This window comes from Ranitomeya imitator, chromosome 7, assembly GCF_032444005.1.
Source record: "Ranitomeya imitator isolate aRanImi1 chromosome 7, aRanImi1.pri, whole genome shotgun sequence".
Lineage (NCBI taxonomy): Eukaryota > Metazoa > Chordata > Amphibia > Anura > Dendrobatidae > Ranitomeya > Ranitomeya imitator.
This window is the reverse complement of record NC_091288.1, coordinates 46,033,162-46,046,597: the sequence shown is the minus strand read 5'-3', so window position 1 is coordinate 46,046,597 and position 13,436 is coordinate 46,033,162. Positions and strand designations below refer to the sequence as shown.

Here is a 13,436-nt window from a genome sequence, read left to right as displayed (position 1 = left end):
TTTAGCTTTCTCACAGAGAGCAGGCTAAATTCAAGCTGGCAGAAGGACCTGGTCCTTTAGCCTCCTATAGTATTAAAACACTCACAGGCACCTGGTCCTTTAGCCAACTGGGATTTAGTTTTCTCACAGAGACCAGGATAAATCCAAGTTGAAAGAAGGACCTGGTCCTTTAGCCTGCTAGGTCTAGTATTAAAACACTCACACACTCACAGGGACCTGGTCCTTTAGCCGACCGTGATTTAGCTTTCTCACAGAGAGCAGGCTAAATCCAAGTTGGCAGAAGGACCTGGTCCCTTAGCCTGCTAGATCTAGTGTTAAAACACTCACAGGGACCTGGTCCTTTAGCCGACTGGGATTTAGTTTTCTCACAGAGAGCAGGCTAAATCCAAGTTGGCAGAAGGACCTGGTCCTTTAACCTACTAGATCTAGTATTAAAACACTCACAGGGACCTGGTCCTTTAGCCAACTGGGATTTAGCTTTCTCACAGAGAGCAGGCTAAATCCAAGTTGGCAGAAGGACCTGGTCCCTTAGCCTGCTAGATTTAAGGTACCTTCACACATAACGATATTGTTAACGATATCGTTGCTATTTGTGACGTAGCAACGATATCATTAATGAAATCGTTATGTGTGACAGCGACCAACGATCAGGCCCCTGCTGGGAGAGCGTTGGTCGCTGAATAAAGTCCAGAACTTTATTTCGTCGCTGGACTCCCTGGAGACATCGCTGGATCGGCGTGTGTGACACCGATCCAGCGATGTCTTCACTGGTAACCAGGGTAAACATCGGGTAACTAAGCGCAGGGCCGCGCTTAGTAACCCGATGTTTACCCTGGTTACCATCCTAAAAGTAAAAAAAACAAACACTAGGTACTTACCTACCGCTGTCTGTCCTCCAGCGCTGCGCTCTGCACTCCTCCTGTACTGGCTGTGAGCCGGAAAGCAGAGCGGTGACGTCACCGCTCTGCTTTCCGGCTCCCAGACAGTACAGGAGGAGAGCAGAGAAGCAGAGCGCAGCGCTGGAGGACAGACGGCTGTAGGTAAGTACCTAGTGTTTGTTTTTTTTTACTTTTAGCATGGTAACCAGGGTAAACATCGGGTTACTAAGCGCGGCCCTGCGCTTAGTTACCCGATGTTTACCCTGGTTACCGGCATCGTTGGTCGCTGGAGAGCGGTCTGTGTGACAGCTCTCCAGCGACCAAACAGCGACGCTGCAGCGATCCGGATCGTTGTTGGTATCGCTGCAGCGTCGCTAAATGTGAAGGGGCCTTTAGTGTTAAAACACTCACAGGGACCTGGTCCTTTAGCCGACCGGGATTTAGCTTTCTCACAGAGGGCAGGCTAAATCCAAGTTGGCAGAAGGACCTGGTCCATTTGGCCAATAGTTATAGAATTGACCCCTTCACAACGCATGATGTAGTTGCATCATATATCATAAAAATATATAAAAAAAAAATATCACTTTTGCTCCATTTAAAAAAAAAAAAAAAAAATTGGAAATTTGGAATTGACGTGTTCAGAAAGGTCTGACCAATCAAAATGTAAAATAATCTGATCAGTAAACGGCACAAAGAGAAAAAAACTCGAAACGCCATAATGACTTTTTTTTGGTTGCCGCAACATTGCAATAAAATAAGAGGTGATCAAAACATGGTATCCGTGCCAAAATGGTATCAATAAGAACGTCCCGCCAAAATAAAAAAAATCCCAAAGGCGATGTGGATGGAAAAATAAGTGATGGGCAGGAAAAAAAATATTAAAAAAATGAAAATCGCCAGAGAGTTAAATCACTCCTAGGTGCATGCATGGAAAAAAATCTGTGGTTGTGTGATCTACAAGTTACGTCATATATCATAAAAATATAAGAAAAAAAAATATCGCTTTTGCTCCATTAAAAAAAATAAATTGGGAATTGATGTGTTCAGAAATGTCTGACCCATGAAAATATAAAATAATCTGATTGGTAAACGGCATAACGAGAAGTAAACTCGAAACGCCATAATTACGTTTTTTTTTGTCGCCGCAAACATTGCAATAAAATGAAATAAGAGGTGATCAAAACATGGTATCCGCGCCAAAATGGTATCATTAATAACATCCCGCCAAAATAAAAAAAAAATCCCAACGGCGATGTGGATGGAAAAATAAGTTATGGGAAGGAAAAAAAATGTTAAAAAACGGAAAATCGCCCGAGGGTTAAAACACTCCTAGGTGCATGAATGGAAAAAAATCTGTGGTTGTGTAATCTACAAAAATGATCACCAGAAAATAAAACGGGACGCAGATGAGATTGGCGCAGAATATTGTACACACTGGGATTAAGGGGAAAATTCTTGCGTATAATCGTCACATATAAATAAATGTGTGATCAGATGTCATATCTAGTCTGCTGCTCAAAAAAATCACATGACAGTATTCATATATATCTATATACAGTCAGGGTCCTTCTATCTACTGGGATTTAGCATTCTTATATAGAGCAGGATAAATCCAAGTCGGCTAAAGGACCTGGTCCCTCTGCCGACTGGGATTTAGCTTTCTCTATACTGAGCCGGCTAAATCCAAGTCGGCAGAGGGACCAGGTCCTTAGCCGACTTGGATTTAGCCACAACCCTCCTAGTATGAGGGATTACATTCATTGACGACAACATCCGGCCGGTATCCTCAGTCCTCCACTTGCTATGGTAACGGAGTTTCCTCCAACACGCATGCGCTCGAATAGGAAGTGAAAGCATTACTATCCTGCTGTGGCTCCGCCCACACACGGCCGTGCAGCCGCCATTACTACTGCTGGCAGGCCCGCGCTGGTTACCATGACGTAATCCCTTGTGCTGGCTCCTCTTCCCACAGCCGGAGCAGCAGGCAGCGATCACACTCCCCCTCCCCACCGGCCTACTGTCAAGTGAGATATCGCGATATCCTGACAGGGAGCTGGTGGGATTTGGCCTTGAGCAAGGTTCAGCCCTTGTAAAGGGGTAAGTTTGTAAACACGGAGGCTGCAGCTGTCGCGACATAACCTGCACGGTGACATGGCGGAGCATATTGGTGGTCATCAGTGATCGGAGCTGTCCGGACGGTGACCTCCCCCCTATACTGTCAGGTAGGAGGATGGAGGACTGATGCCGAGGAGCGGGGGCCTGGGCTGCAGCTTTGTGCGCCGTCTGCCATGATGTCTGGTTACCATGGTAACAGCATCCTTCTTCTCCCTCGCCCCCCAGGACCAGTCCCACCAGTGACTTGTCTAGAATGTTCCCTGCCAGGTGATGGCGACCAGGTTGTTGTGACTGGTGATCAACGATGTTTCCATGGCGACACGACAATGGCTTCCCGATCACGCCGTCGTGGCCTCTGTGGTCTCCGCGATAACGTTTATTGATCTGTCTTTGAAAACAATGTCTCCCGCTGCTCCGCTATTTCCACTGTGGAGTCGCCGTCACGCTGCGTCCTCCCACTGTCATCCGTCATGGACGCCCCTAATATTATGGGGCGTCCTGTGATTGTGTCCTCAGTGTTTGTTTCTCAGCGTTTCAGCCACGAAAACTCGTACTTATTCCCGAGTACGTCTCTAGACGTACTCTTATGTTTTTATTCAGGAGACTTTTTGGGGTTTTTTTTCTGCGGGAATATAAATACTGTTCAGCAATATTATTAATTTTTCTTAGATGCCCCCAAAACATTCTTCAGACGATTACGGTCCTGTAGTTACCAAAAAGTGTCGCTGCTTTTGGAATGTCTGCACAAGAAAATGTAGCATTTAGTAAGTGATGGCATTTTTCTCACTTTTTTTACCCATTTTTGTTAAATGTAATGTTACATTTGTAGACTTTTTAACCTATTAAAGCAGTTTTCCAGGAATATAATATAACATATATATATATATATATATATATATATATATATATATATATATATATATATATATATATATATATATATATAATATATTTTACTTTGTGCCTAAGGACTAACCGGTAGTGATGAGCGAATATACTCGTTGCTCGGGTGGTCTCAGAGTATTTGTTAGTGCTCGGAGATTTAGTTTTCATGGCCCCAGCTTCATGATTTACAGCTACTAGCCAGGCTGAGTACATGTGAGGGTTGCCTGGTTGCTAGGGAATCCCCACATGTAATCAAGCTGGCTAATGGCTGTAAATCATGCTGCTGCGGCAAGGAAAACTAAATCTCCAAGCAGTCACAAATACTCTGAGACCACCCGAGCAACGAGTATGTTCGCTCATCACTACTAACCGGCAGATAGTCGCTAACTACCTTCCTGTTGTGCCCGGCGCCGATCTCTGCCAGCACCGATCCTCACGATGACAGATCATCTCTTCCTTTTTCCCTCTGCTCTGTCGACGGGGCGTGACTGCCAATGTTGTGCTGATTGACAGCTGGTTTCCCGATGCTGGCTGTCAATTAGCATGACGTCGGCTGTCACACCTTAACATAGCCGCCCAGAAGAAGAAGAGCTGACCTCTTGATCTGGAGCAGCTGAATAGTTAGCAGGCGCCGGATAGAACAAGCAGGTCGTGTCCTATGTTAGCAACTACCAATAGTCCTGGACCACCCCTTTAAATAGTTATCCACTAACTATAGGATAGGAGAACTTTACTTACTGGTCATTGGGACTAGAGTGTTGCCAGCGATCCCGAGTACCAGGCTCTGCAGAGCTCCATTGTAATGGAGCAAAAATGCACATGATTGACCTCCGCTCTGTTCATTGGCTATGGGACTGCCAGAGTAGGCCGAGTACAGAGCTCCGCTATTTCCAGACAGCTCCATGGAGAAGGAGCGATGCGGAGGAGGAACATGGGGCAGCTTTGCTCCATTCAGGATCCAGAGCCCCAAATCTCGGGATCGCTAGGAGCTAGAGCAGTCAGTACATTATCCACAGTCTGGGAAATAACCCATTATGGGATTATTATTCCACATCTTACATTAAAATAATAATAATCTTTATTTTTATATAGCACTAACATATTCCACAGCGCTTTGCACACATTATCATCGCTGTCCCCGATGGGGCTCACAATCTAAATTCCCTATCAGTATGTCTTTGGAATGTGGGAGGAAACCGGAGAACCCGGAGGAAACCCACGCAAACACGGAGAGAACATACAAACTCTTTGCAGATGTTGTCCAAGGTGGGATTTGAACCCAGGACTCCAGCGCTGCAAGGCTGCTGTGTTAACCACTGAGCCACTGTGCTGCCCTAAAATGAATGTAATGCCTGCTCATTTAATAATATTTCCTTCAGTGTTAGGACTCTCACTCAGCAGTGTAAAAAAAAAAATCAGTCCAATGTTGTTCTTGAAAAGTAGGATGAGTGTCATGCGAGTACAATGTGATTTTTCTCACCTAACATCCATATACAATGCGTATTTAACATCAGCTTTTACATATAGTAATTCTGTCATTAAAAGAGTTTCTAAGGCTAGGGTCACATTGCGTTAGTGCAACCCGTTTAGCGCTAGCAGGTTGCGCTAACGCAATGTTTTTAATGTGGCCGCGTCCCGGGGTCGCGGTAACGTCCCCGCTCTCGCAGATCCCCGATCTGCGAGAGCGGGGAACGGACCGCGGGCGCGCCTCGGACGCTGCAAGCAGCGTCCGCGGCGCGCCAGGAAACACCGGCGCGTCGCTAGCGCGTGCCGAACATGGCACGCGCTAGTGCTGCGCGTTCCCATTGCCGTGAATGGGTGCGCTAACGGACGCGTTGCACGGCGTTAATTTCGCCGTGCAACGCTGTCCGTTAGCGCGTTCCCATTAACGCAATGGGAACCAAGCCTAACTAATAAAACCATTTTGTATACAAATATAGATAGAGAGATGTCATTGAGATCTATAGTCAGTGCAGTGCCGCTTACTGTTCATGTATTTAGCGAATAATTAAATAAACTTTTTTAAAAATGGCGTTGCGCCCCGCTTATTTTTCTTAACCAGCTGAGGGAAAACCGACAGCTGGGGGCTCTTGTTTATAGCCTGGGAAGGATTTAATAAACATGGAGTTTCCCAGGCTATTAATATAAGGTCCTTAAGACTGACTGTAAAAGAATTCCCCAGACCCTGATTGTGTTGCCTGTGACCAGATTGAAGGGAGGAAAGCCCCCTTTAATTTAATTGTGAAGGGATTACGCTCAATGCAATTAATGGGTTATTTGGTTAGGATCAGAGGTCTCGCTGATCTCTGCCGTTAGAGCAGGACCTGGACTGTCAGTAGTCAATCACCTGTCCCTGTGCGCCATGGGAAACTCGTGCAGCACCATATTCTAAAGATATAGCCATAAAAAGGCATATTGGCGATCGTTAAGGGGTTAAATGAGACATCATCTGGAGCCTACATGTTCTATTTAGGCCCCCTTTATGCATGTGACTTTCTTCTACTTCCTCTACCTATTTTTTTAGTAATAGAACATGTATCTGTTGTAGTGTATGGGGCTAAGTGTCATTTACCTTCCCAAAAAATAACGGAGACATCCGTTTTTGATCAGAGTCATAGCTCAGACTCGCACATTCAAGTCTGGGGGTCCATGAAAATCTCGGGCAGCGCACAAGTTGGCATCTTCGTTGCATCCTGGTGCTGTCTAGTGGTAAATGATGGTAAAAACTGATACCCGGAGCAAACTTTGATTACAGTCTGATCCTGCACACTGATGGAAATCATTCAAATTTTCACATACGTGGAAAAAATAGAAAAATATTTAGAATTGAGAGTCCTCAGTGGTTGATACCTTTCTATTTACTGGGGAAAAAAATAGACGTGAAAAAAGCTTTGGCCCGGGTTATACGAAAGCATTAAAAAAATCATCCCGGATGGGTAAGGGAGAGGGTTAAGAGTGGGGAAAAATGGAAATGTATACCTTAATGTGAAATGTTTTATTGTACTCTTATATTTAATAAAAAACATTTGAGTTTAAAAAAAAAAAAAAAATCGTCCCATTTTCATCCGTATTGTCATCCATATTCCATCCGGTGACTTTCTGTTTTTATACATCAACGTTTAACACAAAGTGTCCAGGATCAAACCCGGTTTCCTATGTTATTTATTGCAATGTGTATGTAAGAATCAGATGTCTTATGGATGATCCAAGACTTTATTCAGTTTTGCGGTGAGTGCCGACATCCAGACAATGCCGATGCCTGACTTTTGCACTACCATGGTCACTGTACCTGTGCTGAGCTTCTGTTCCTTCGTGTCGGTGTGTATTATGCTGCTCCCTGCAAATATTGACCTGACATATTAGCACATCACAGCTGAATGACTGTAGGTTGTGCTCAGTTGATTGAGGATTGAGTCTGTTTTCACAGTGCCTCCCTTTCTAAGCGAAACCTAAATTCCGGCGAAACGTTCCTCTCTGGGGGGGATTCTGATTCTAAAGCTGAATCATCACATCATGAAAAGTTTTATTTTCTAATCTGTTCTTCTTATTCACTTCCTTGCTAGTTTCAAGAATGGGAAAATATGTTGTGAATGGAAAACTTAAAAGTTGAGTTATCATTCTGCTGAGAGTTTGCTTCGATTTGTGTCCAGGCTTCAGTGGCTTGCGAAAGTATTCACCCCCCTCCTTGTCTTCCTATCTTGTTACATTACAGCCTGTGTTTAAATAATTTTTGTAATCTGATTTGTGTGTGATGCTTCAGCACTAAATAGTCTAAGTTGCTGAAGTGGAAAAAATACAAGTCATGGTTGGGTTGTAAAAAATAAATAAATAAATAAATACAAAATCCTTACTACTGTGGTCAGATGAGACCAAAATGGAACCTTTTGGCCACCAAGATAAACGCTATGTCTGGCGCCAAACCATCAAGCTCATCACCCCTAAAAACATCATCCCCACAGTGAAGCGTGGTGACAGCATCATGCTTTGGGATGTTTTTAGGCAGCAGGGAAAGAGAAGATTGTCTGAGCCGAGGTGCAGGATACCTTACTAATTGCTGGGTCGCCCAGCGAGTGTGAGAACATGAGCTCTGGAACTTACCTTGAATGTGGTGGATATGCGCATGCTCAACCTCTTACTCCATTCATTGTCTAGAAGACTGTTGAGCATGTGCATATCTACATCGTTCAAGATGGGCCCTGCAGAACCCTTTTCTGTATATTGTCAGAATCACTGGGGTTCCCATCTGTCGGACCTCCAGTGATCAGTACGTTATCTCTCATTCTATGGATAGGGTGTAGCTTAATATTTTAATTTCAAGCACATTCATAACAAAATGTATGAAGCTGTGGTTTTTAACAAATGAAAGGGACAAAGTTATTATTTTAGGGATGGGGCATTGCTTTAATATAGTTTTGGCAGAGGGGGTACAGTTGATATGCTTGTTCTTTATTAGTGAGTGTGGCCATTGCCATGATTTCTGTTGATTTGTCTCTACTACTGTAGGGACACTACTGGGGTCACACATCCTCTTCGGGGTACAGTGCAGAGCGTTTGTTACTCTCTGACCTCTATCCTTTATCCATTCAACGCCATCCAGTGGGTCCATACTGGCTTTGTGTATAAACCAACACGCACAATCCTGCAGTCAGGGAACAAACATGAAATGATCATGTATAGCAAACTAATAGAGTTTTTAACATTTAAAATATCATGTGCTACTCCATAATAATCAGAAATCAGACAAATGTATATAAACACTAAATATTTTATTGAGGTATACAACTACACAATAAAAATTAAACGTTGATAATTAAAATCAAGGAGCAATGAAAGCAAGGGTAGGGCGATGAGAGCCACTAAATAATGACAACAAGGGTTAGCCACCAGACCGCAGAATACCACTAATGAATGATGATAACAGGTATGTACATGCACGTATATCCTCAAAGAGAATTACAATGCAATTCTGAAAGTTAGATCTATAGAAATCTGGTGCAATATAATACATAACATTAAATCAATGTTAAAGAGATAAAGATGCATTATAGTCAGACATACCCCAAAAATATAAATTCAATATGTCACCACATCGTCGTCCACCTCAGACCCTGACGTGCATTTCGACCCTGCTTCATCCGGGGATTTTTAACATTTAGTTTATTAAATTGCACCTAAAAGACAATGCGTTGCAGGGATTGCAAATGATTAAAAAAAAATGTTTTAATGATGGTGAATAAAGAGCGAGTTATGGTGGGCTTTAAGGAAGAGTAAACCCCATCAATATTAATATGAAAAGAGAAAACCTTTTTGTGTTTGGTAAAATATAAAAAAAATCTCTCTTCTTCCTTCTCTGTATTTCCTCTAAGGCTACGTTCACATTTGCGTTGTTCGGCGCAGTGTCGTCGACGGATACCGACGCATGCATCATGCGCCCCTATCTTTAACATGGGGGGGGGCGCATGGACATGCGCCGGTATGTGTTGTAATGTGTTTGACGACGCATGCGTCATTTTGACGCACAAGACAGGGCGCAGATGACGCTACTTGTAGCGTTTTCCCTGCGCCGAATTTCCTGATCTTTACTATTTTATGACAACGCATGCGTCACAAAACGCTGCGTTGTGGGTTGCGTCGCCGACGCTGCGCCCAACAGCGCAAATGTGAACGTAGGCTAAAATATATCATGTGTTTGTAAAGTGAGAAAGGCAGAAGCAAAGAACTTTCCTGATTTCTGGATTTTTCTGGTGACCATTTCCATTTTCCTACTTGCACCAATGATAGGAAGCAGAACTGCAGGATCAGACTACATATGATTTGTTTGTAGTCTGTTACCATGGAGACACAGCTGGAGATTTTCAAGAATAAGAAAGCAGCCTTTTTTTAAATCTTGAACTTTGTATTAATAAAAACTATATTGGTTGCAAAGGACATGGCTTGTAACACCGAGGTGTAGAAGATTTATAACTTCGAACCTTGTTAGTTCTAAAATATATCATGTCCTAGGCAGAAGCAAAGGCAGATAGGCAGAAGCAAAGGTATCTGCATTTTTCCAGTGGCCATTTGCATTTTCTGATTTGCACATTTTATCCAAATTTGCTGCTCTGAGCCATTGACAGTGCCAACAGGACATACATTCTTAGGATGTTGTTTCCTAAACATGGGAAATTGTAAACGTTTACTGAAAATCCATTCAAACCAATGTGATCTTTACATCTTTCTGGTTATGCCAGCATTCTAAATGGATTCGGGAAGAGGAAAAAATCATTTTTTTTCAATCTTATAGTATCTTCAAGGATTAGTTTATTTCTCCTTCCTCCATTTCCATGCAAAATGCAAACCGTGCATTTTTGCTGCTCTTTTGTTGAATACAACTAATTTTATTAAACATGTACTGTAGACAAATCGCACATAATTTGAACCAAAAATGCAGCCAAACCAGCTTTTTGTAAGTAGCTTCTTTACTTCCAAGGAAGCATGTTTTGCTTGCAGAAAAAAATGCAACATGTGAACATAGCCTTAGCATTGTGATTTCCTTTCATTAGTCAACTTGGAATGTAATAAATAGACAACTGGGCGTTACCTCTCCGCTTGTCAATATTTGCAGTCTTTGGATATGTGCACATAGCGTCTTTTTCAGGAGGATTCTGTCTGAAACCCACCTGGAAACGCGATCAATAAAAGTTAATAATAATGAACATATGCATTCCAATGGAAAAAAACGACTTGCAGTGCACATGTTCCGCCGTCTTGTAACTTCTTTTAACTGCCTCAGGCTTAGGCTAGGTTCACATTGCGTTAATGGGTGTCCGCTAGCGGACTCCGTTACATGGCGCAATTAACGCTATGTAACGGATCCGTTAGCGCACCCATTGACTGCAATGTGCTAACGGATCTCTAGCGCATGCCATTTTTTGCATGCGCTAGGGATGTCCCGTTAGTTTTGGACGGTTGCAGCCGATCGGGTATCTGCGCTAGCGGGATCGCCAAACACGATCCCTTTTGGGACATTGCGTTAGCGCAATCCGCTAGCGTATGCGCTAAACGGATTGCCCTAACGCAATGTGAACCTAGCCAGAAAGCAATGGCGCGGCTAGAAGATGTGACTTGACCCCGCTTGGAAGTTACCACTATATCATGTAGAAAAAAAAATAAAACATTATGATGGCAAAGCCACCGCAAAAATGACCAAAAGAGATTTTTCAGGAAAACCGTTGCCATCGTTTTCCTGAAGCATCTTCTTATTCAAAAACTATCCGGGTACGCCAGCATCTTTAAGACGTGGTGTGCGCGTACACTTACGGGGTCAGCACCAATTGGACAGTGTTGAGAGGATGCAAGGGGATGCAAAGATGATATCACCTACTTGTTAATTGATATGAACATTTTCATAAGAACAGAATAACGGCACAATACAAAGTTCTGAAAAAGAACATCCTATAATTGTTTGTACGGTGCACAGAACCTGGTGGAACTTTATGCATTAAATCAGTAGACCAAACATAGTACATATGTGTCGTCTTCTCTTTCCTTACCCGCCTCAGCAATTGAGAATACTTAAACTGCGCTCCCTTCTCATAAAGTGATGGCATATCCTTAGGATAGGATATGGGGAGGATATGCCAGTAGTTTATGATCAGTGGGGTCTGAAATCTGTGACTCTCATCAGTTCCGAAAATGACAGCCTTCATTCAGGGTGGCCAGGGGCACAGAAAACCGTGAAGGGGCCGTGATGCTGCCCCTTTATTCTTAGAGATAGTAGGCAAGAGATCAGACCAGACCCCCACTGATCAGAAACTCAACATATTAAAGTTGTAATATAGACATAGATTCAAGTTTTTGTTGTTGTTTTTTTAATATATAAAAGTGTGACCTCATATGTGCTCATCTTATATCCTTCTGTCTCACATAGGTAATCACAAGGACCTATAGAATATGAGTGATGACAGACCATTTGTATGCACTGCCCCTGGATGTGGCCAGGTAAGACACCATCAATGGATGGGATAATTTACATTAAAAAAATCCACAAACCTGGAAATTCTATCCAAAATATCTTTTAAAGGATTAAATTGAAATTAGCTGAAATAAAAAAAATAATAAAATTCGCAATATAGTTAGCGTTAAAATTGTTTGCAATATTCTTGCTGAATCCCTCTGGAAAGTGAATTATATATACGCCGTGTGGTGGCAGTACAGTGGGGAAAATAAGTATTTGATACACCGCCAATTTTGCAAATTTTCTCACCTACAACCTGTTAGTTTTTCTTGAAGAAGCCCTCCTACTCTGCACTCATTACCTGTATTAATTGCACCTGTTTGAAATCCTTACTTGTATAGAACACACCGTTCCACACACTCAATCAGACTCCAACCTCTCCACAATGGCCAAGACCAAAGAGCTGTCTAAGGACACCAGGGACAGAGTTGTAGACCTGTACAAGGCTGGGATGGGCTACAGGACAATAGGCAAGCAGCTCGGTGAGAAGGCAACAACTGCTGGCACAATTATTAGAAAATGGAAGAGACACAAGATGACTGAATCTTCCTCAGTCTGTGGCTCCATGCAAGATCTCGCCTCATGGGGTAAGGGTGATTCTGAAAAAGGTCAGGAATCAGCCCAGAACTGTACGAGAGGACCTGGTCAATGGACTGAAGAAAGTTGGGACCACATTCTCAAACATTACTGTTAGTAACACTACACCATCATGGATTAAAATCCTGCAGAGCACGCAAGGTCCCCCTGTTCACATCAGCACATGTCCAGGCCCATTTGAAGTTTGCCAGTTACCATCTGGATGATCCAGAGGAGGCATGGGAGAAGGTCATCTGGTCAGATTAGACCAAAATGGAACTTTTTGGTATCCACTCCACTCGCCGTGTTGTGACGAAGAAGAAGGGTGAGTACAACCCCAAAAACACCGTACCAACCGTGAAGCATGGTGGGGAAACATCATACTTTGAGGGTGCTTTTCTGCAAAGTGGACAGGACGACTGCACCGTATTGAAGGAAGGATGGACGGGGTCATGTATTGTGAGATTTTAGCCAACAGCCTCCTTTCCTCAGTAATAGCAGTGAAGATGGGTCTTGGCTGGGTCTTCCAGCATGAGAATGACCCAAAACACACAGCCAGGGCAACTAAGTACCCGGCCACGATGCATTCATTCTCTATGGGGCTGCCGGAAAAAGCCTAGAGCAGCACTCGACAGCCACATATAGAATTAATAGAGGAGCAGTTGAGCATTTGCTCTGCCGATCTATTCTGCCAGGAATACAATTAATGAATATACTTGAGAGATCATACGAAAGCTATTCCTGTCGACTGTCATGCAACCTTGCCCTTGGTGAGTGTGAATATTTATTTCAGTGGGGGACAGAGGAATTAGCCACCACCAGACAGCCAACTTATCTTCCACAAAGGATCGGGCATATTGATGTCCAACATGCATGATCTTTTCCCATCAGCCGACAGTTAGCAGGCCACCATATATATGAGATAGTTAGCTGATACTGATGCTGATACTGATGAATTCTGCATACTTTTCTCTCATGTGAGTGGG

General features: G+C 43.2%; 1 protein-coding gene across 3 annotated transcripts in view; it reads left to right on the top strand.

The window, feature by feature from the left end:
* Window positions 1-2,747: 2,747 nt before the first annotated feature.
* The window catches only part of ATF2 (activating transcription factor 2), a 97,046-nt gene continuing 86,357 nt past the window's right edge, over window positions 2,748-13,436 (top strand). The window contains exons 1-2 of one of the 3 annotated variants that reach the window (XM_069733183.1): window positions 2,748-2,975; window positions 11,788-11,858. In XM_069733183.1, coding sequence (XP_069589284.1) covers window positions 11,811-11,858 — 48 coding nt within the window. In that variant the 5' untranslated portion in view covers window positions 2,748-2,975; window positions 11,788-11,810. Of the gene's footprint in view, window positions 3,101-11,787; window positions 11,859-13,436 lie in introns of all 3 variants that reach the window. The other 2 variants (XM_069733185.1, XM_069733184.1) reach the window with 2 other exon arrangements.